Source organism: Elaeis guineensis, chromosome 5, assembly GCF_000442705.2.
Source record: "Elaeis guineensis isolate ETL-2024a chromosome 5, EG11, whole genome shotgun sequence".
Classification (NCBI taxonomy): domain Eukaryota; kingdom Viridiplantae; phylum Streptophyta; class Magnoliopsida; order Arecales; family Arecaceae; genus Elaeis; species Elaeis guineensis.
In genome coordinates, this window is record NC_025997.2 from 130,740,470 (window position 1) to 130,764,623 (window position 24,154).

Genomic DNA, 24,154 nt, shown 5'->3' on the forward strand with positions numbered 1-24,154 from the left:
TATTTTTCTCATTTCATCCCAAATAATTTGTAATTTTTATATTTTTTTATATTTTTTATTTTTTTAAAAATATTGATGATGAAAATATTTTCATCACAAATAATTGATTATTTATGATAAAAATTATTTTTTGTTATAAATACTATATTATTTATGATGTAATATTTTCATCATAAATTATCTATAATTTTTATATATTTTAAATTTCTTATTTTTTTAAAAATATTAGCGATGAATATATTTTTATCATAAATAATAGCTTTTTATAATAGAAATATTTTTTATCTTAAATATTGAATTATTTATGATGCAATATTTTCATCACAAATAATCTATAATTTTTAAATTTTTTAAATTTTTAATTTTTTTGAAAATATTAATGATGAAAATATTTTTATCATAAATAATGGACTATTTATGATGAAAAATAATTTTATATCACAAACACTATATTATTTACAATGTAATATTTTTATTACAAATAATCTATAATTTTTATATTTTTTATATTTTTGTTTTTTTAAAAATATTGGTGATGAAAATATTTTTATCATAAATAATTGACTATTTAGGATGAAAAATAATTTTTTACAATAAATACTATATTATTTATGACACAATATTTTCATCATAAATTATCTATAATTTTTATATTTTTAAATTTTTCACTTTCTTTCAAAATATTAGCGATGAAAATATTTTTCTAATAAATAATTAATATTTTATGATAGAAAATAATTTTTCATTAAAAATACTACATTATTTATGACATAATATTTTTATCATAAATTATCTATAATTTTTATATTTTTTATATTTTTTATTTTTTAAAAATATTAATGATAAAAATATTTTTATCATAAATAATTATCTATTTATGATGAAAAATAATTTTTTATCATAAATACTATATTATTTATGATGCAATATTTTCATCATAAATTATCTATAATTTTTTTTTTTAAATATTAGTGATGAAAATATTTTCATCTTAAATTATGGCTATTTATGATGAAAATATTTTTTCATCATCAATGCTAAATCATTTATGATATAATATTTTCATCATAAATAATCTATAAGTTTTATATTTTTTATATTTTTTATTTTTTAGAAATATTGATAATGAAAATATTTTCATCATAAATAATTAACTATTTATGATGAAACATATTTTTTTATTACAAACACTATATTATTTATGACATAATATTTTCATCATAAATAATCTATAATTTTATTTTTTAAAAATTTTTAATTTTTTAAAAATATTAACGATAAAAGTTTTTATCATAAATATTTTATTATTTATGATAAAAAAATATTTTCTATCATAAACACTTAATCATTTATAATATAATATTTTCATCAAAGATAATTTATAATTTTTTTATTTTTTATTTTTTTCAAGTATTAGTGATGAAATTTTTTTATCATAAATAACTGAGTATTTATGATAAAAAAAATTTTTATTATAAATACTCAATTATTTGTGATATAATATTTTTATCATAAATAATCTATAATTTTTAAATATTAGTGATAAAATATTTTCATTAAAAATAATATTATTTCTGATGAAAAAAATATTTTTCATCATAAATATTTAAATTATTTACGATAAAAATATTTTCATCATAAATATTTAAAAATTTAAAAATAAAATAAATATTTTATTATTTATGATAAAAATAATCATCGTAAATAATAAGTATTTATGATAAAAAAAAATTTCATCGCTAATATCAAACTATTTATGATAAAAAATTATTTTTATCATAAATATTTTATTATTTATAATGAATTTAATTTTTCATTATAAATACTCTTATTGTCGATGAAAATAATTTCATCGTAAATAATTTCATTGCAAAAATAGTCTTTTCTTGTAGTGAGATATACTTGGAAGTATGGACGACGTCGCTGTGATGATATAATCAGAGTATAGATTATCTTTTTCACCTTTGAATATCTTATTTCGGTATTATGAAGCACCTTGCTGGTGTAGTAGATAAGTCGTTGAATTCGATTTTCATCTTTTTGGATGAGTACCGAACTAACTGCTTCTGTTGAAGTTGTCAAATAGGGATACAGAATTTCTCTGATCTTTAATTTTGTAAGTAGTGACGAAGATGTCAGATATCTTTAGATCTTCAAAAGACTGTCGGCACTCGTCTGATCATGAAAATTTTTTTACTTATCTCAAGTTTTGAAAAAGGATAAATATCTTTCTGTCGATCTTGAGATAAATCGGCTGAGTACGACGATCCTTAAATTAAGTTGTTGTATCTCTTTCTTAGAGATTGGATACTTCATATTGATGATAGCCTTTATTTTCTCGAGATTAGCCTCAATTCCTCGTTGCGACATAAGAAATTCAAAAAAATTTTCGGAAGTTACTCCAAATGCACACTTGGTCAGATTCAATTTCATCTGATATCGTCAAAGTGTGCTGAAGACTTCTTCCAAATCTTGAACATGATCAGTAGTTTGAGGACTTTTCACCAGTATATCATCTGCATAGACTTTCATATTTCATCCGATTTGTACCTTGAATATTTTGTTGACTAGCCATTAATAAGTAGCTCCGGTATTTTATAAACCAAACGGCATTACTTTATAGCAGTAGATGTCTTTGTCGGTTATGAAGGCTGTGTGTTCTGTTTTCAGGTGCCATCCGAATCTGATTATATCCTGCAAAGGCATCCATGAAGCTTAAGAGTCGGTTTTTCGAAATTGCATCAACTAGTTGATCGATCTTCAGCAAAGAAAAATTATCCTTCGGACAGGCCTCATTTAGATTTGTATAGTCGATACAAATTCTCTATTTTCTATTGACTTTTCTCACCATCACTATATTGACGAGCCAATCGAGATAATTAACTTCTCTGATGAAGCCAGCTGCGAGGAGCTTGTCGACTTCTTCATCAATGATCTTTTGCCTTTCATGAGCAAAAGATCTTTTCTTTTATCTCACCGGCCTAACTTTTGGATCAATATTTAGCCTGTGAATTATTGTCTCCAGAGGAATGCTTGGTATATTGGTAGCCGACCAAGTAAAAATATTGGCATTTGCTCTTAGTGGATTTATTAATTGTTGCTGCTCTGGATCAGGCAGCTGCGATCCAATTTGAACCGTCTTCTCAGGATCTTCTTCTTTCAATAAGATGAAAATCAGTTGTTCAGTTGGTTCACCCCTTTTTTAATTTTCTTTTTGGTCCAATTTATTAAGGGACAAAGAGTCTTCAGATTTATTATTCTGTGTGGAGAGGAGGAAGCAGCATCGAGCAAGCTATTGATATCCATACATTTCTATAACTCTGCTTTTTGTTGGGAATCAGACCAGCAAAGGGTATGTTGAAACTACTGCTCATAGGGCATTAAGTCCAGATTGTCCGAATATGGCATTATAAGTCGAAGAAACTCGAACGACCGTGAATGTCGAGAGAACAGTACTCTATTGTGGATCTGTTCCTGCAGTTAGTAGGAGAGTATTTCTCCTTCCACAGTAACTGCATCTTCAATGAAATTGACTAATGACGTTGAGACTTTTCTGAGTCAATCAGTTGGTAGTCATATTCGGAAGAAAGTCGAATAAAAAAGAAAATATCAGTTGAGCTTCCATTATCAACTAAAATTTTTTTTACATCATAGTTTGCTATCGTCGTCAAAACAACGACAGCATTATCTTGGGGAGTTTATATTCTCCAGGCATCATCTTCCGAAAAAAAAATTATATTATTAAGTTATCATTTCTTCATCGATTCTTTTTCAGAAGTTGCCCCTCGATCTTTCTGTCGTCTCGAAATCATATTGATAACTTCCGCCATCGATCGATTGTTTATCATTTTCTCAACTTGTGGCTGAGACTATTGGTCGGCGAAAGGTTGAGTCGGACGATCTCATCAAAATTTTTTGAGGTAGTTTTGTCGAATCAGAGCCTCTATTTCATCCCTGAGTTGGATGCACTATTCGGTATCGTATTCATGATCATGATAAAACTGACAGTACTTCTTCCTATCACAGCTTCTCGATGGTGCTTTCATTGGTGGGGGGTGTCGAAGATACTCCTCTTCTTCGATCTCCATCAAGATCTACGTATGGAGAGCAGAAAGAGAAGTATAGGAGTCATACCTGCCATAATTATTCAGCTTCGGATTCTGTCATCAAGGTGAAGCTCGCTTATTGGTAGTCGGTCTACTTGATTCGATTCGAACTTCACTTTTTTTCTGCTTCTTTTTCTGATCTTTTTCGTCTGTTTGACGTCGGTCAGAAGCACCCTCATCCACACGAATATACTTGTATGCGCGCTCTAAAAGTTCAGCATAGGTCCGGAGGAGAGTCTTATCCAAAGAATAGATGAATCTGAATCCCCTCAGACCCCTCTTCATAGCCGATATGATCATATCTTTATTGAGATCTCTGACCTCAAGTATGGCCACGTTGAAACGAGCCATAAAATCTCTCAACGTCTCTGTCTCGTCCTGCTTAATGGAGAAGAGACTGTCCGATGTCCGTAGTACTTTTCGGCTGGTGCTGAAGTAGGACACGAAAGGATGCTCGAGCTGCTCAAAAAAGTTGATTCTCCCCGATTGAAGTCCGGAATACCAGGCTCGAGCAGCCTTCCAAATAGTTGCCGGAAAGTCAATGCATAAGAGGGCATCGATTGCCCCTTGAATCATCATGAGAGCCTTATAGCTCTCCAAATGGTCAATTAGATCAGTAGAGCCATCGTATGGCTCCATCTGTGGTATTTTGAACTAAGACGAAATTGGTTCATCCAAGATGTACTGAGAAAGAGATTGGACAGTACGAAAGTCATAATCATTAGAAGACTTCCGACCTTTCACTTGAAGTCGGACAAGCTGTCGGTCAATCTCCTTGAACTTGCACTCGTAATCGTCAAGCCGTCGTTATCAGGATACTCTGGGGGTAGAATCCCCCGAAGAATTTGAGAATAGAGAAGCAGAAGGTGTACGCGGCTTTTTCTCCTTCCTGATACTATGTACACAGGAAGGAGAGGGAGAATGCCGCAAAGAATGGACGGCTCGATGGGAGCGCCGAGAATGCAATTGTCCATCTCGGTGAGAGTGTCGAGACGGTCATCACTCTGGTGATGAGAAAGATGAACATCGTGGAGGACGATGGTTGTGCCTAGATGGCACTGAATGAGCCATCGGCTTCTCCACCGACGGTTACTGCTGCTGTTGTGTTTATTGCTGCTGGAGGCTTTGGACTGCCTTTGTTAATACCTTCATTTACTGCATTAATACAGCAATTTGTGCGTCTATGGTAACCACAGAACGTGAAGAGCTGGACTCTGTTAATGGAGGTGGGGGAGGAATATCTTTCCGGTGGAAAGACTGCCTCATAGATTCTGTTGAGTGTTGAGCTATGATTTTTGTCATGACCCCCTACTTGGCGCACCAATCTGTTGCGATCAATCTTCTGTTGCGCCCATCGTCGGAGAAGAGCACCTACAAAAAAGTCCACATTGATCGGAATTATGTTCGGCGGAGACCCTCCCATACTTAAGTCAGTGGAAAGTGATAAACAGCAGATAAGATAAGAAATTTGAATAGCAGAGTCTCAGCTCAGAATTATCTTATGAATGCTATTTATTTACCTCCTTTTTATAAGTGATTCAAATGTAACCGTCGAGTACATAGTCTCATTTTTTATGGCGCTAAAAGGCAATTATCTCAATTATCTGGCCATAATCATAGAGTTAATGGTCTGTTTATGCTCATTAATAATCGTGACATATAGTCGATAACCATTTATAATAGTTAGATACGTGGGTTCTGCACATTCCAGCATTATGTGATCATGGGATGGACGGTTATACCTGCCATTGATCACGTTCTGGTCTTCTACACTGACAGTTTCAAATAAGCCGACTATATGTTGGTAATAGTAGTATGTCGGTAGTCGTGGAGGTCCGAATGAGCATCGATCGGTAATTTTGACATACCGATGGTCTTCCATCGGAGATTAATCAAGTTGTTTGTTGATGATTGAGAATAGCCGACTATCGATCGGTCAACTGATTGTTAGTTGGTATATTATGTTTATGAGGCTGATGTATAGTCCCAACAAGCTCTAAGCAGAGCTTGTTGCTCTTTTAAACTGTATCTATAAATTTTGAGCTTTTTAGTCTAATAAAATGGGGGTAGCTCTGCTACCTCTTATTCATATCAAAAAAAAAAAGCTCATTTAAATTGACCATGAGCTGATCATATGATATTTTTGATTAGATTTGTTATACCTATGATTCAATATAAACGGATTAGATCTTTAGCCTAAGAATACTGCTAGTATTTAACCAGAATGGAATATGTGAGAATCCATCTAGGTGTGTATTAATACCATGGTAACTATACATTGGATAGGTTTGAAATACTTATACAAGACTAAAGAATCTAAATAACACCTTCCAACTAGTCTTTTTGGATGAAATTATAAGTTATTATATATTCATTCTCAACACCCACCCACCCCCGCCCCACTTTGATCTAATTCTACTATACATTCATATTAATTAGTATTCTTCTTTCTGGTCTACAATCAACTTGTTTTAGATACCAAACTTTTGAGCCGTAAAAAGTTATGAGCCTTATTTGTTGCCTCAGAAATTCTCAAGCGCGGTAAGTTTCCACACATGATACCTCAAGATCGTATCATCATTCAATCTAGCCATTTTAGTTCTTTAATGTATATCGGCAATAGATTCAAGAAATTTATATGTAGTTGTAGAAAAGATTGAGACTATCTTCACCACATAAAACACCTATGAACCTCTCACGCTACGGGGAAGATTTATCTTCCGAAGAGACATGTGATTCTCTATAAATTTATTAACATATAATTTATAGAGCCTGTTCTTTGTGTTTATAAATTTTAAACAACAAATACAAAATCACACCAATTAAAATTTTGGGATTAAACAGCAACACTTGAATGGAAAATGTTGTTATGGCCTTTAGCAAAGGGGACCAGAACCCTATGATAAGTATGAGAACTTCGTTCCAAAGACCGGACTAAATTTTTTTTGCAGCCTGCTTTTACTAAAAAGGTTCGAGGTTTCCATAAGAAACCTTAGAAATTCTAAAACTTTTAATGAGAATGTTCTAAATTGTATGATTGCATGAAGTCAGGGAGTCCCAAGGAGGTAGGCAATATTGATTACTGAGGAAACCCAATGTCTTCTTAATCCAAAAAGCCAGGAACAGATGACCTGTTCAGTACTAGCTAGGTTTTCTGATCTCCAAGTAGCCAATCACTTATTACCAAAAAGAAAAAAAAAAAAAAAGAAGTAGCCAACCACTTGATCTTTGCAAATCCGTCTTTCATTCGAGACTTGAAAATGTTAAATTCCTACACTTTCCAGTTTCCAACCAACAGTGATATACTTTCCTGCACAATAAGCAATCTATGCACAAATACTTGAAACATGATTTAAGATGCCCCTCACATAAAAGACTCGGTATATATAACTGAAATATCACGTACGTGATGCCATTACTTGTATCCAACAAATATTGAACAGTGCTTCTTATTTTAATTAATTAAACCATCTATATAACATTAATGCATGTTTTCATGAGAGAGGAGAGAGGAGAGGGAGAGGGGAAAGGAGAAGGGGGGGGGGGGGGGAGATGGGGGAGAGGGAGGGAGGAAGGGAGTGAATGAGAGAGAGAGGCATGTTTCTGTGGCTTTGAAAATGTCCGTATGATTGCATGCCTCCTGTGAGCAGGGTAGTGCATTTGGGTTCAGTGAAGTTAGAGAGAGAGAGAGAGAGAGAGAAATGAGAATCTACTACATACCATAAATCGAATAGATATAATGCTCCAGTTGTATATTGTCCAAAACCACTAATAAACAATTACGTATATCATGATCAGCATATTTTGATTTCAAATATTCTTCACCCTTCAGACCCTACTAAACGTTTCCAGCTTACATATACAAATATAACAATCCGCAGCATCTACAAAAAAACAATCCGCAGCATCTACAAAGCTCCTTGAGACAACCGAACCCCTCTTCACACATCACCAGGCACAAATCCTCATTCCCTTTGCTGAATTTTATAACGTTCACCTCCACAAACGACACTCCTCTACCCATGTGCTCTCCCATGTCCACTGCCTGCAGACTATCATATGTACTTCCTTAGATCTCCAATGCCCAACAACCAAGCACAACTAATAAGACAATGGAATGCCTATCCCCCTCCCTTGTAATGACCCTCTGTTACACAGATCCATCAGCCAACAGGGACCCAATTACCAACCCTATCTTTTGCTCTTTTATCACTCGTCTATTACACCAGTATAGCAATGAACACCAACGAAACCTTCTCTGAAACGCAACATCACTAGACCATTCACAGTTTCCCAGTTAACCTTTTAGGAGGACAGCAATTATATATCAGCCATAGTCTTAAATTCCTTTGCAGCTCATTTATGATAAAGTTGACGCTTCATTTGTCTCACTTTGCATTTTAGCTATATAAATGTACTGAAAGATCGCCAGGTATCGTGCATGTAATCTAGCCCTAGGCCTTGTTTGGCATGGGTAAGCTAGGGATGATCAGGGTTTAGATTTAGAGTCTATAGAAATATAAATAGGGGTTTATCCAGTGGGTGATACGTGCTAGAAGAAGAAACCAAAGGGGCGTAAAAGGCGGTTGGGGTCATTCCTTGGGGTTTTATAAATGAGTTATGTGTTAATACTATAATGGGATGATTCCATGAGGTTGGTGGGATTTTTCGGGGGGTGTGGACGTTGAGAAAGGGGAAAACAGAAAAACCAAGGGGTAGATTTAAGCTCAGAGATGGAGGGAGGCACGGAGGAAGAGAGAGAGAGATCTGGCCATATGCTGGACTGCTTCAGAAAAGGGAATCCATGGTCTTATATATCTTAAGAAAAAACTCACATGCATGTAGTTTAGTTCTACTGCTGGAATGTGTCGGTCAGAGAAGTAGGCTGGGGAAAGAAAAAAAGACAACCTCTCCATTTTCCATATGCACTTCAAGTCGAGTCAGTTTCCTTCATAAGTCTCTCTCTCTCTCTCTCTCTCTCTCTCTCGGCCCTTGAGTCAGTATCCTTCGCAAGTCTCTCTCTCTCTCTCGCTCTCTCCCTATCTCTCTCTCTCGCCCCCCACCAATCCCCCTTCCCGCACAAAGATCGATCTCTCTCACTGCACTTAGGATTGAGATTAATTTCCTTGCCTGGTGGTAAGGTCATCAAGACATTCACAGACACATTTAATGATCTACTCACCTTGTTTAGCTAATAAAAAGATCAGGCAACTTCACACAACACACGCTAGCTAGAAGTGGATGGTGATCAGGTCTTAGCTAATTGGTATTAAGAATTATCTTTTTCCCCCACTCAAGAAACATGATTATAAATCATTAACCCTCGCCCCAAAAATGCAGCAGCTGCGGTACTCAGGTTTACGAGAATAGAGAAACAAGCTGTTTAAAGTTATATTTATAATGAAATGAAATTTAATTTGCAATACTGGAGAACAACAAAGTACCAATCTAGAACGACCATTTTCTTGGTAAACATCTAGAAAGACCATTTCAAGTACTATGTGTATGAGTTTTCCAAGAATAGGGTTACTTGATGCATGATGATTAATTGTTAGACTGATCTAATGCAGAGAATGAAAGGACAAATAAATCATCAGCATATTACTGTTGCCCGTATGAGTTAATGCAAAACTAGATGTTTTTCTGAAAAAAAAAAAAAAAAAAGCAAACTAGATGTCACCATAGTGATAATGAACAGCTGTTGTGCCTTCCAGACAATCTCAAAAGAGGCAGCTATTTCATTCTAATATATGGTACCATCAGTGTTATTCTTATAATTTTTGACCACAGATAAATTTAAAGATACAACCGTTCAATCTGAAGATGAGCAAAGCCTTTGGCCAAAAGTTGAGAAGAAGAAGAAAGGAAAAGGAGAACAGAAACCAAGGATACAAACAGATACAGAAGCATGATGGATTTGCAATTCTATTTATATATCCTTCGGAAGCCGTCCAAGCCTAAGCTCAAGATCAAATTCTTCATCAGGGCAAGGACGAAGTTTAGGTACCTCAGAGTGGAGTTTTTGTTGGCCGACTGAAGCAACCCCCTTCAAGAAATATAGTGGATCGGTCCGCTGTCTCTTGCTACTAACCTTCTCCTCCTCATCGTTGCCTAGATTACTTGAAAACCGAAAACCTACTTCCCTGAGCTTCAAATTCTCTCTTCCAAGTTTCAATTCTGGCGAAGTTAGCTGTCGAGAGGTCGTTGGATCTGTGAGGGATCGAGTCGCAGTGAAAAGGGATGATTTCATTGGATTCTCCCGAATAATGGTCGAAGAATAAGGAGGAGAAACCAAGGAGTTTTTGCTCTTCTCTCTGGTGGATGCTGCTGAGACCCTTGGAGAGACAACCGATGCTACAACATCACAATTAGGGTTAGGGTTGCTGTTGCTTACCGGAGAGGGAACCTGGTCCAGATACCATGTGCCTAATGGTGTGCAGGGACTGTGGTGATGATGCTGATGAGTGTCAAGGCTTTCAGTGGTGGGGCTTAAAGATTGTTTGAGCCTCGCCCTGTCCCTCCGGTGTACGTTCATGTGACCACCAAGTGCTTGGGCCGATCGGAATTCCCGTCGACAGAAGCTGCATGCATAGGATCTTGGAGGCCAAACACAACCACCCAAGTGACCTGCAAAGTCCTCTGCGAAGGCTTGTTCTTCCCATGATTCTTTGTAGAAAGAGCTTTTGGAGATTTTGTAGATCGAAGAGCTGACATGGGGTCTCTCAACCGATTTCCTTCTAGTGCACATCCAATACCTTTTTTGCTCCATAGCGCTGTGCATGGATGGAGAAAAAAATTAAGAACTAAGAGGTAGACTTGAGCTTGGAAGAAGTTAGATGTTTGAGGAAAGGTGGATATGGATGGAGGAAAGCGTCTCCATCCTAGAGCTATAGATGAGTACTGGAGAATCTGGAGGGTAGGAAAAGCTCAGCTGAAAAAGTCTACTGAAGGTAGTTGGAATGGTGGGTTCTTGTATTTTTGGCTGGATTTGAGGCATATCTAGTTTGAACTACGGGTTCATCTTTCCACTATTAGTACAGTGATAGAGAATATTTTTTATTTTGAAATCGCAAGAAAGTTTATGTTTTCATGAGAAATTTTTTTTTTTTTGGTGAATTGCATGAGAAACAAATTAATTGGATCGAGTAGTGGGTGTTTAGCATCTCATTATGGGTAGCTTTAAACATATTATAGGGATGGTACAGCCACATTTTCATAAGAACCATGGTTGGTTGGAGTCGCCCCAATGATCAAACAGCTGAAACAAGGACCTACTTCTAACTACCTAGTTGTCACTCTCAGTAACGCTCCTCTTGAACCATTCTTTCTTCAGAAAAGGTTCTTCTCGCACGTTACCTGCAGTCCAGTAAATTTTACCAGGTCATTTAAGATTGATAACCAATCCACAATTCTAAAATCATTAGTGTTAGTAATTACTGATGACTGAAATGTAGCCATTTAATGGCAAACCATTGTGTAGTTCATTATTTTGCTTTCATACTTAATAGTCTTTTTTGAAGAAGACTCTCATACTTATAATCAGTAAATCTTTTGAGTAGAATCTGGACAATTTCCGGCGTGACGAACAAGCCAGTACTCAGGGATTAATTATATGCAGAATTCTACTGAAATAATGTAATAAAACTGTCCTTTCTTCGGTGTCCCATTTGTTTTTTATAAACGTTCAATCATTCTCCTCTATTAAAACGACATACATTCAATAAAATAATGAGTAACTTGTGCAGCTCAACCTTCATTTATGGGGTTTGTTTTGTTTTGGTAATCAAAATAAGAAGAATGCTTTAGTCATCTTCAAGGTTGTGTCGTTGCAATGGGTCAATTGAATCAATTAAATAACCCAGTACTTGCTATAGTGATTGTGTCTTGTGACCCTTGTCTTCCCCTTATTGAGTTTTTGAATTTTTTAGTTGTTCACAAAAGTGATTTCGCAAACAGCCGTTGATCAAATAGCCATTATTGATAGTAACAATAAGTAAATTATCATAATTACTCACAGTAGATCTCAAAAAAAAAAACAAGGAAAAAAAAAAGAATTACTCACTGTAAAGTGTAATAAGTCTACAAGTTTGAACTGAAGCTTGTGTCTCCTTGGAACCTCCAACTAATTAAAAAACGAATAACAGTATATCTGTGATGACTCCTCCCACAAGGTGCAAGATAGAATATGGAATGAATACCTTGCATCTCCCTGCTGCACTCATCCCTTAATTATCAATTCCAGAGAATTAGAAAAATAAGAAGAACCAAACACTTCCATAAAAAATCAGCCTGCCACTTCAGTGAAGTTTTGTTGTTCTTCACTAAATATACTAGTTAAATTATCCTCTATACATAGATTCTACCTAATATATATTCATTATCCACTTGTATTGGGCGAAAGAAGGAAGAAAGGACCCATCTCCTCAAACTTTACCTCCTGAGAAAGGAAAGTCTCTAATAAACACTGAGACATCAAATGATCCGACTGCTGGCGTGGACATGAGATCAGAGTCGCAAAATATTTCGGTTGAGACATGAAACTGAAACACTGAATGATATAATGATTGTTTAATAGCATTAAGATACCAACCAAAAAAATTCATCACTATCCTATGTATACTGGTTCAAAAACATGCCCCTTGAATTCAACCTTTTTTTTTCTTTTTGTGGGCCTTAAGTGGCAGCATTTTCCATACTTCCCTCAATATTTTAACTGACCTCTTGGACCCGTATTTAGATATTCTTCATACTCTGTAACAATCTCGACGAATAATATCCTTCACAAGGTAGGTTGTATCCATTTTTAGATTCTTCTCTTTGAGAGTAGTAGGTGGCGTTGCAGTCCCACCCTTTAAATAAAAGAGGAGGGGGAGAGAGAGAGAGAGAGAGAGAGCAATAAAAGTATAATTTTGAAGCTCTCATTGGAATTTTCTGGCATTCATGTTGAGCCAGTTGGACTGCAGTCTCGTAAGTTCACAACGTAAGTCTCGTAGTGGGTTCTGACCTGATCTATTGACTCATTTTTCTCTTGTTTTCACATCCTTTCTTCCAGTGTCATTTTTCGGATTATTCGTTGTTTTTCAAAAGAATGAAAGGAAACGCTACAAAGTCCAGCACTGAGATTTAGACCCAGCACGTAGACTTGGCCCATGATAGACGGAGTGCAATATTCCACCTGTGTTTACTTTGTCAAAGTCTTGGTATTTTTTCAGTGACAGGGTGTCGGTTGTGTCAACGTTGGGGCCTGGCACAAGCCTACCGATCGAATTCATCTAATGCGTAGGTCTTCTCATTGGCAAGGCTACATGCTAGCTATATTGCTATGGTACCAAACTCTTCGTTAGATGTTGGTCATTACTCCATTAAAGCGCAGGGACAAAACATGCTTGTTGAAACGGGTTGGCCAGCTTCCTATGGTCTCACAAAAAATTTTTTTGGTGTAATGGAAGTCATCGATGCCTATGTTAGGCTCTATAACATTAAATGCAACCATGTTATATTGGTTGCCATTGCGGTATTGCTTCATAAATAACTTAATTCGTATCTAATGCTTAGATTTTGCTTGCCTTCTTGCTTTTTAATAAACCGGTGCTAGTTGTGTCCTTAGTGATAAAAAAATGTAACATTTAGGAAATTCCAAATCTATATTTATGTAGACCTTGTGAATGAAGCATGCAGCGTTGCGCCTTATGATGGTGCCACGCCCAATTATTGGTAGAGGAAAAGTGACGCACTTGCATATCACCATGTATCATGGATGAGTGGATGTCGTGTGTATATGAGGCACCGAAGCAACATGACGGATCGGGAAGCGTCTGTAAGCATGTCTTGTTAGCAACAAACTGTTCCCCAAAAAATTTTGGGACGTTGTTTAATTTTTGGGCGGGGTTGGATATTTGGGATCCCCTGCCTTTCGCTTCTCTCTTCTTTTTTGTTCCTTTTTTTTCTCTCTCTCTCTCTCTCTCTTTGTTTTATTCTCCCTCGGTTTTTTCGAGTTCACTATTTCCGGCTTTTTTCACGTTTATCAGTGAGAAACTTTGGGATGGCTTGCCACAGTTTTGCTCAGAATCCCATATTGAAAGACACTGTTTGGTATAAAATCACTAAAATGACTGCAAGAACGATGCTCAATCGATTTTTTTTTATGAAATGCAAATCAGAATCTTTAATCAAAGGTTTTTGAATGAGACAAAATATCGAAAAACCTTGTTCTATCAAGCGTTTATAATATTCACCACCAAATTACTAGATTTGTTGCATTTTCCTTGAGATCTTTTTAACATAGCATTCAAATAATAGATATAACCAAGGAATTTTTTTCAGATGTGAAAATAATCATCCACCGTCCATTTCAAGAGTGTCACAAACAATATTGTCCTTGGATAACAATCTAATTTTCAGGACCAAAGCAAGGAGGGAACACGTCATTTAGATGAAGCTGAAGAGCTATTGGAACTTGTTGACCTCTTTGTAGGTCCATAAAGTACCATCCAGAATACGATGCGGCTAAGTCAGCTGGAAGAGCTATTGGGAACACAAGAAAAGCTCAGGTCCATAACCAGTCACCAAAGAAAGGGAAACGTTGAACCATGTGAGTATAGATTCATAGACAATCTCTAACCTAATGAATGGACTTCTTATGGTGAGATCTTGGAAAAAGGTTGAGCAATCCCCATGTATTGCAGAATGCCTCCAAGGCAAAGTAATCATATGGCCATTAATACATCACAGTTAATGTTGACCAGCAGCTCCAAAGTTGTTTCTCAGCAGTTTTAACATAAGCAAGATATTTGAAGCATCAGTTATCTAATGCTGCTCCCAACATCAATATTTGCTCGTTCTTAAGCAAACCGAGAAACTCCTCAGATGACATCACTGACAAAAAAGAGTTGCTACATTCCTTCATTAATTCCATCAGAAGCTTCCATTTATTGAGGTGGAAACAGCATATGAACACCTGAGAGCATACTTCTCCAGGATGATTTTACTCTCCATCTTACAAATTGTGCTCATCCCCATGCTGTTCAGATGTTCTACAAGACACAACAACAAAAATTTTTAAATGATTTCAAGAGTAGTCTGGATATTAGGAAGAATATACCTCATACAACTCATCATTGTTTGCCTTCCTTGTCAAGGGTCTTTAGCTTTCGATAACCTTTATCCGTACCAAATAACCTGATATAAAATGAATAAAAGTTGTATTAGTTATAAGAAGTGATCATAAGGATCAGAATACTGCAAATTCCCAGAAAACATAAACCAGATGCTAGCTTCTCAAGACGCATGTCATGGGTCAGGTTTATAAAGAAATGTGGATCAGCATAACTGAAAAGTTGCAGGATTTCCCGAAAAAATGCTCTTTTGTACAAGAACTATCTTTCTCTGAATATAAGACCGGCATTAGAACAAGAATTTCTTCCAGTGTGTCATTAAATGTGGCAGCCCTGGTAATGGCTGAAACATGTAATATGACATCAGCAAAGTGTTTATGAAACAATCAGGAACATCCATTCCCTTTCATTGAACTTGGAAGGATTTCCTACTGGATAAACAAAAAAGATCACATCAATAGAATTATTTGCTTCTTGAAAACGGTGGAACTTTGCAAGACAAAGGAATGAGCTCGTATTTCAGAAACCAAAAATTATACTGTGATAATCACTCAAAAGGTTCCCAGATAATAAGCTTGCAAAGCGAGATGCAAGAGGCACAACAAAAATGCATAGGCATTCATAGGATAGATGCATCTGTCCACATAAATTTTGAGAACCCAAATGAGTACAGTTCACTGACATCTTATAAATGATTTATAGTACATATTCACAATGCAATTGCAAAGGCAACACATTGTAAGAGATCCAAGCTCTTCATATTTAGTCATTATACACCATATGCACCAGACTTTACATCTAATACATTTTTCGTGCATTACAGAACAAATTTGTCCTGCCTATTAAAAAGAGTCTGGCCACTTCTTCGACGAGGTTTGCCCATTCATCTCCTTCTGGATGGAGGTGTGTTGCAACTGGGCAAGCCAGTGCTTGGCTACAATTGAACTACAGGATGCCAAGAATTGATGGATGGAATTTGGGGGAAAAAATCAACAATCTTATAACCAAACAATGCAGTACTCCTGTTAAGAAACTGACTGCTCTTTGCCATCTTTAAGTTCTTGAGATATTGCTGCAATATGGTAAATCCTAAGCAGTGTAAATTGAGTCTGACATCCACCTACAGTAAATATCAGAGTACCGCTGTAAAGAACTAAAGATATTCAAGAGCAGCTACAAAGGCATGCTTACTAAGCCATTCTTTCCAGGAGCCTAAACAATGAAGTTCAGGAGAAAAATACATGTTGAATAAAGTTTATTCAGTTCTAAATTTGCATTGTTGAAACTAATTATCATATCAAAACGCAATGGTCTCACCCAAAAGCTATTGAATATGCATTGTACATGTTTCTAGATCCTCAAAAATCAAATTATAATTCATGGTCAATCCACGTATTTGTAATTTTTAATAACTCTAGATTTAAAGAAAAATAATAATTTGGCCAACCTAAAAATGATCTCCTGTTTTATTCAAAGAGAGACCTGCAACGCACAGATTAACAAATGAGATGTTGTTTATATACATACATGATTACTTTACAAATCTAATTGTGCATATAACTGACAGATATTATTTGTCGATCATGACCAACACCCTAAAGAGTTCCCACCGACGTAAGGTTTTTCCAAAAAACAGTGGATTAAGGATCTTGAAACACTAGGGTTTATACATATATTGCATTCCTTTTGCAGAATGACCATCACTAAGGTTTTCTTTTGCCGGTAACAGCGGATTTAGGATCTGAAACATTCGGTTTACATACCTTGCACACTGTTTTTCCAGATCCTGATTAACACCACATTTTAGTACTCTGATATAATTGTCAAAGAAACAGATCATATTCCAACACTAGGTCCTCTTATTATGTAGGAATTAGAGTGTCTTCCATAAATTTTATCAAAAAATCTGGAAAATAGAGGCTAAAGGATTTTGGAAAATTCATGCCACTGCACATTCATCATGTCAGTACAAACTGGTAAATAAGTAATGTCTAACATCATTAGAAACAAAGATTACAGTTTTAATAGTATCACTATTATGATCTTATTGTTCTTCTTCCCTCTCCCTGTTTATTTTATTTTTTCTTTTTGGGGATAGTTCTTCTTCCCTCTCCCTGTTTTTTTTTTTTTTTTCCTTTTTTCTTTTTGGGGTTAGTTCAGCTTGTAGGCTTAATTTGGCAACACAATGATGGGGAGGGTAGCCCATGCCCATCGACAAACCCCCAACTGGGCAGGGCCAAGAGGCAACAAATAGGCATCTTTTTTCCTCTGTATAACCTTAGTATGCATTATCGACAGAGGCAAGCTTTAATGACTACTGACAATGTTTCTTATAATCATTTAGCATATATATTTATAAAAAAATAAAAAGTAAAAAACTCACCAGTCCATGTAGATAAAAGTCGATGAGTAGTTCCCTGACTTGGTATAAAGCACACGATGATGGTAGTCATGAAATTCCGCACTAAAAAAAGTAACCATTAGGTGTCAAACTGATGAATGCAATACAACTCTGAAGACCACTGCAATCAGTGAAGTTCATTACTCACCCTCCATACAATGGTAAGAAATTTGAAGGGCTCCATGGGAAGTGATACCCACTATGAGCTTCGACTGTCTCCAAGACTCTCAATACCATCCATAACCAGAGAGTAAATAGGTGAGGACCAGTGAGAGCAGGACCAACAATAGTAGCAAAGCCAAGGAATAAAATTTCAGCTGGATGGGCATACTCGGAAGTCAACCCAAATGGTGTCGCATATCTGTACATAATTCATCCATCAAAGGGAAGAAGCACTGAAAGAAACAATATATTGAAGGAATTGGTGCTTACTCATGATGAACACTGTGAACATGCTTGTACAGCCATTTTGTGTGCAGTAACCTGTGCCCCCAGTAGAACACAAAATCCTCCAAGATGAAGTAGAAAATTATCTGAGAGATGATAACCCTCCTACAGAAAAAGGATAAATAACAATCGCTTCAAATAGATAGTGAGCATGCAATGATAATTACAATTAACAAGTCATGTTCCATCTAATTCTGTTGCCTTTTGATCTTATGACTTCAAGATCCTTTCATATACAAGGATATAATTGTAACTTCATGAATGCTTTAAATGTATTCAAGTTGATGTTATTAAAAATTGCTTGAGAATTTGCACAAAAGCATATGAGCTCCCTAAGAAACAAGTCAGCCCAGAGTTTTAGGTTTAAGGAAATCTGTGAATACCAGGGCGGCAATGGAAGACTGCTTTTAAGGCCCATGAATCTGAAAGTGGGATAGGAAATCATCATAACTGGTAAATTCACACAGACATGATACAGTATTAGACGCAAAATACATTTCTCCTGTGCATCTGGAGTGTTATTTTTCTTCTGCAAAAAGAAACATATACTGGTTGTTGAGATATATCACCAAGCAAAGAAACAATACACTGTCTGGTAAAATGAACGTGATGCAGCCTGAAATGAAAATTGCCTTTAATCGATAGCAGATAACTGATGAAAAAGAAGAAAGAGATGCTTCTATGTCAAAACTTAGAAGCTCAATCCCCAAAAGCTGCATCATATCCAGGTAGTACAAATAATGGGAGACATTCTAATATAGATCAAGTTGCAATAAGCACATGTATGATTGGCATGTCAGAAAAGATAAGGCTAAGATTTATACTTTTCAGACCACAGACTGCTAATATGCATAAAGAATACCAGTCTCATGGCCAAGCAATCGCCAATGATATACTAGCTTATTCAATACAAAAACCATCTAAAATTAGAATGATGTAAGAAAGCATATCCTTGATAGAAATGCAAATTGCTCACATTCAAAACATCAATACATATGTAGAGCAATAAGAACTTTCCTTAGAGTATTGCTTTGGATACCAAGGTTTAACATGCTGTGACGATGTCAACAGTAAGATAAATGCAAGATGAACGAAGTAGAAATATGCCTTTCGGCTGTAATTTTACTGTTTTGTCAGTCTGATATAATAAATGGATATCAGATTTCTGCAAGACCTATGATCATAGAGTTACCAGATACTGGTTATACATGGGGTGACAACCAACTTTATTGGCAACTGTGACAGTTACCATGAAATGTAACTTGCGAGAAAAGATCACATTTATGCAAGGCATATTTTATGGATGACCAAAGAAGGAGAGAATGGCATCATCTGGTAGTGAATTCAAATATCTATAATCAAGGTGAGCCTTGGTGGAATGATAAGGTTGCTCCATTCTAAACTAAATACGGAAGCATCCTTTCCACATCTGACCCTCCCCGGACCCTGCAATGGAGGGAGCCTCATCCACTAGGCCACCCTTTTAGAACCAAAATTTTGATAAAGAAAGTTACAAGGCACTAAAATGGAGATCCATGATATGTAAAGTTTTATCATGAGTCTATCAAAAATAAATGAAAAAAAAAAAAAACACTCTTATTAGATGTCACATAGAGTAGTTTCCTTTACTGAATATAAAAGCTCTAATTAGGTTTTTCTGGTTTTTCTGCATGTACTATGTAGTTTGCGGTAGGTCTAGATGATTTAGGACATTTGAAGAGATATCTTGGAACTGTTTGAAATATTTGTATGCAAAACATAAGTAACATGACAATTTCAACTAGACTGGGTTCCAGTCAGTAAAAATATTTGGTCGAACATTTCAACCATGTGCAACCTCATAACTTTTAGATGAATAGTATTACAAGAAAATTTAAAATAATCAGCCAAAAGAAGAACAAAGAAAATCTAAAAGTGGGAGGGCAAATGAACAGTGCAGTTCAAGAAGCTAAATTCAGGAACAGAGAGTTACATAATGTGCTGTGCCATTAACTGAAGTGCAAGCTCATAACAATTACCAGGTCTCCAAGCCGAACTATTTGCAACCTATTGAAAGAATGGAAAGTTTATAACACGTTTGAAGTGCAAATGAGTCAAAGACATCCATAATCCAGAATTCATTATTGTTTATCTCTTTCCCTAATTCACATTTTTTATCTCTTTTATCATCCAATCCCTTATTGTTTCTAATTAATTTTTTCTTTTAAACATGTATTGTACATGTCAGTTGCAAATATATATAACATGTGTATTTGCACATATGTAATCTACACATGCATATATGTACTGTGCAAACACACACACACACACATATGTATGTATGCATATAAAATAAAATTCATAAAGCATAGGTCATTAAAATGACATAGTCTAAACTTAAGACGGCGGCATCAGTTTTCACAAGCTCAAGATTCAGTGATCAATAAAATCCATAGCTCAGTCCATATTTTATGTTTTAATATTAACACGTAAACTACAAAATTAATCATTCATCATTAAAAGTTGGTACTAGAAAAGAATGCAAACACCTTCCTCTCATATTTGGAGGTATCAATTACCTATCTTGAGTATATCCAACAAGTATTCAAAATATTGTTTTAACTTTATAAGTAGAGCTTTACACAAGTATCAGACATGTCTTTGAGAAGTATCCGACAAGTATCATTATCCAATACATATCCCTTATGGACATGGCATGTGATTTGAAGTATCCGCATTTCCTACTATCCCATCTAGTATCTACTTTTGATTTTTAGAAAAGGAGAGAAAGTATTGGCATCATCATAATTTAAAAAAGGGAAACAGGAAGACTAAAATACCAAGAACTTATTAAAGTGCAGATAAAATGCATTTTAGGCAATACCACAAAGTGCTTCCTCTGATGGTATCACCTCTTGCCGCATGGGCAAGGGGGTGGGGGTGGGGGTGGGGGTGGGGGTTGGGGTTGGGGTGGGTATAGGATAGAAAAGGCAGAGATTAGCCCCTCCAAATCTCAAGAAAGGAAAAAAAAAAGGAGAATAAAGAAAACAAAACAAAGAGTATTTTGGAAAATATATCCACATTAGAATTATATTTAGTTGCATGGAAGGCCAACCATGAAGCTGCCATAATGTTGTTAGCTACCATCCAATAGACAAAGTTAGCACGAGCAAATGCATGAAAACATACAAGAAATTTTGAATTTTGAAGTTCACAAAGTTAAAAATTTAAGTTGGGTAATTCAGCTGAGCAAACCTGAATCTTGTATTTGCTGAAAAGTCCTGACCTCTCAAAATATACTGATGGAAGTCCAGACAGGAAAAAGACGCTTTCATGAATCATGAAACTGCCAAGAGTAGCCAGTTGAAATTCACTGAAATGAGTGATTAGATACTGCACCATGAAAAAAAAAAGGAATATCAACAAATTATCCAAATGAGTAAAAGAACAGAGTAAGGAACTCAAAGAAATAAGATTCTTTATGAAACTGTGGAAACAAGTGAGTCCATTACACATGATATAACCTGATACAAGTAAGAGAACTACTTAATATGGCATGGTAATGCAGTTTGATTGTTGACACAGCTATCCGATTGGCATAGTCATGCCTCAAGGAAAAAAGGGAAATGGAATAGAGGGACAGGAGGGAGATAGGGAGTGGGAGTTTGTGCTGGGTTAAGGAAAAGAAGTTCAGGTGCATTTTGCAAGCAATAGTAGGTTATCATGCTGGTGTATCTCTTAGTAATCAACTCCCTTCTATCCAGGGTTTCCATCTCTGCAAGGCCTCTGTTTGCATTGGTATCAAGCACCCTCTAGTATTGTATATATTAAATTCTTGGCCCTATTGTTTAGGACCTCAAGTCAATACAAACCAATAAAATCTGAGATATCAGCCAATACAATATTTTTCAACCATTTCTACTTCCTTAAATAGGCTTTCTTAACTACTAAATCTCAAAATCAATGCTTAAATCTATTTTTTTAATCTAGATTTATCGTATCTGCCCAGATTTCAATATGCCGGTCCAAAAGTGTCAGCCAAGATCACAAAGAATCTCGGTTTTCTATAAATTTCCCCGCTTACCATATTAACTGAGATAAACTGATATCTCTGTTCGTCTCGTTCTCGATCACTCACCAAGATGATTGGTGCATCAATTTTTAAAACATTGCTACCATCATTACAAAATTTCTTAACATTTTCCCATGTGCCTTGACCTTTTCTGTCACATCTGACCCTTCATAAATGGTGGATGAAAGTTTTTTGGATCATAAAAGGAGTAGAAACGAAATTAAATCCAAAGAAAATTGGTCATGATTCCTAAATTTTAGATATATTACTGGGGAATGGCTTCCACAAATGGGAAAAAAAGAAAGAAAACATTTAAGTTCATGTGCTGATTGATAGGCAAAAATGGTCACTAACCTGCACACCAAAACAACATATAAAACTAAAATCCTGAGTTTCCAATCTGCATATGTATGATTCGATCGCTACAAAGGCTACATGGCAGATTAACTTGTAGGTTACATGACAGTGTCAAATCACCAATCTAAGATTCAAAATAATGCAGATATATGCCATGCCAGAAACAATTGCTTATCTAGAATGCATCAACAAAATTGCACCTGCAAGTAATATTAATACTGAAGCTCCTTCTCAAAAATTATGTAAGATGACACAGAAACTCAACAAGCATGGACAGCATTCATCATATAAGAATCAGACGCACATTCCGACATATACACTTAAAACGCTTGTGAGGATAACCGCCTTCCATCCACACCATCGCAACTAATAATATAATGCATCTAATGTATCAAAACACAAGGAATCACTCCAGCTGCCTATCACTTTAGAAAGAAAATCCAAACCTTCCAATCAGATCCGAACTACTATCACCGGCTAGGAATCAAAGGATTCCTTACAAGCATTCCATAACCCTAATGGCTAATCCCATGGTCAAGAAGAACACAGAATTGTTCAAACAAGATCGCAACTGCTGGCGCCGGCAGTAATCAGAGGATTCCTCACAAGCATTGTATAACCCTAATGGCCAATCCAAGAGTCCAATATCAAAAGACTAAGCCGCCGCATAAGAGCAAACGGAGAAACACTGGAAGTCAAAAAAAAAAAAGGACGGAGGGAGACGGTAACAGATCAAATCCTAAGTTTTTTGAAGTGGAATTGAGGAATGCAGGAGAGTGGAGGGAGAGTAGAGATCGGTACCAGCCATCCGGATTCGAGAAGAGACGACGCCATGGAAATGGGGACGGGCGGAGGACCCGATTCGATCTCTGGATGGAGTCTGGGAGCCAGATGATAGAAAAGGATCAGAGGGGAAAAAAAATAGCGAAACGACGAGGCCCGTCCACGTGGTGTTGAGCGTGGCCCCCGCGCCGCAAGGACCGCAACGCTACGGGGCCCCGAAAAGGTTTCCCCACGTTGCGCAAATCCTACTCTTTGTGCGAAAAATTGGCAAGTTTGATCCATGTTTTAAACTATTAAATCATGGTTCAGAAGGAATTCATAACTTAATTTATATTATAATAAAAATTACAAAATTCCAAATCAGATAATATTCTTTTTGGATTTTTTTGATAATACTCCTTTGAATTATTTTCATTTTCTTTATAATATATAACTTAGCCACTATTGTTATCGGTGGTTAAAACATATATAAAAATAATTTTACATTGATCCTAGCAATATCGTTTGATTTAAATATAGAAAGACTTCTTCAAAATCAAATTATATTTTTAAAATTAAATTAAAAATTAATATTTAAAATATAAAAAATAGATTATCTTAAAGCTTAATCTCATAAAATATTTTAAAAAATCATTCTTACTAAATACTTTCTAGAATATAATATCATTTTTATTTTAGTATTATATTCTAGTTTATATGGTACATATAAAATTTTATTTTTATTTTTTTAAAACATGCTTAGTACATGTTTAGTAATGATAAATATTTAAATAATTATCATTATTTAACCAGTTTCTTGTTCTAAGAGTCATGACATGAAAAAGTAACAGTTACTTATTGTTCCATAGTTTTTTTTTTAATTCAGAATTTTACTATTTTTAAAGCATATTAAATA

At 35.4% G+C, this 24,154-nt stretch overlaps 2 protein-coding genes across 2 annotated transcripts; both read right to left on the reverse strand.

The window, feature by feature from the left end:
* Positions 1-9,801: 9,801 nt before the first annotated feature.
* On the reverse strand, positions 9,802-11,078 carry LOC105046388 (uncharacterized). The gene has a single exon (XM_010924956.4). The coding sequence runs from the start codon at positions 10,885-10,887 to the stop codon at positions 10,036-10,038; it is 852 nt and encodes a 283-aa protein (XP_010923258.2). The 5' UTR covers positions 10,888-11,078; the 3' UTR covers positions 9,802-10,035.
* Positions 11,079-14,756: 3,678 nt separating this feature from the next.
* On the reverse strand, positions 14,757-23,556 carry LOC105046366 (very-long-chain aldehyde decarbonylase GL1-8). The gene is made up of 8 exons (XM_019850344.3): positions 23,278-23,556; positions 21,303-21,440; positions 18,452-18,597; positions 18,054-18,173; positions 17,770-17,982; positions 17,604-17,684; positions 15,208-15,284; positions 14,757-15,139 (listed from the first exon to the last, which is right to left on the reverse strand). The coding sequence occupies exons 1-7, from the start codon at positions 23,539-23,541 to the stop codon at positions 15,221-15,223; spliced, it is 1,026 nt and encodes a 341-aa protein (XP_019705903.3). The 5' UTR covers positions 23,542-23,556; the 3' UTR covers positions 14,757-15,139; positions 15,208-15,220.
* Between the last annotated feature and the right edge of the window lie 598 nt (positions 23,557-24,154).

Coding starts and splice junctions, on each gene's coding strand:
- LOC105046388 (XM_010924956.4), bottom strand. CDS start 10,887: ATGCACAGCGCTATGGAGCAAAAAAGGTATTGGATGTGCACTAGAAGG.
- LOC105046366 (XM_019850344.3), bottom strand. CDS start 23,541: ATGGATCAAACTTGCCAATTTTTCGCACAAAGAGTAGGATTTGCGCAA. Junction 18,174..18,451: donor AGTCTTCCATTGCCGCCCTG/GTATTCACAGAT, acceptor CTTTTTCTGTAG/GAGGGTTATCATCTCTCAGA. Junction 17,983..18,053: donor GTTCACAGTGTTCATCATGA/GTAAGCACCAAT, acceptor AATTATGTACAG/ATATGCGACACCATTTGGGT.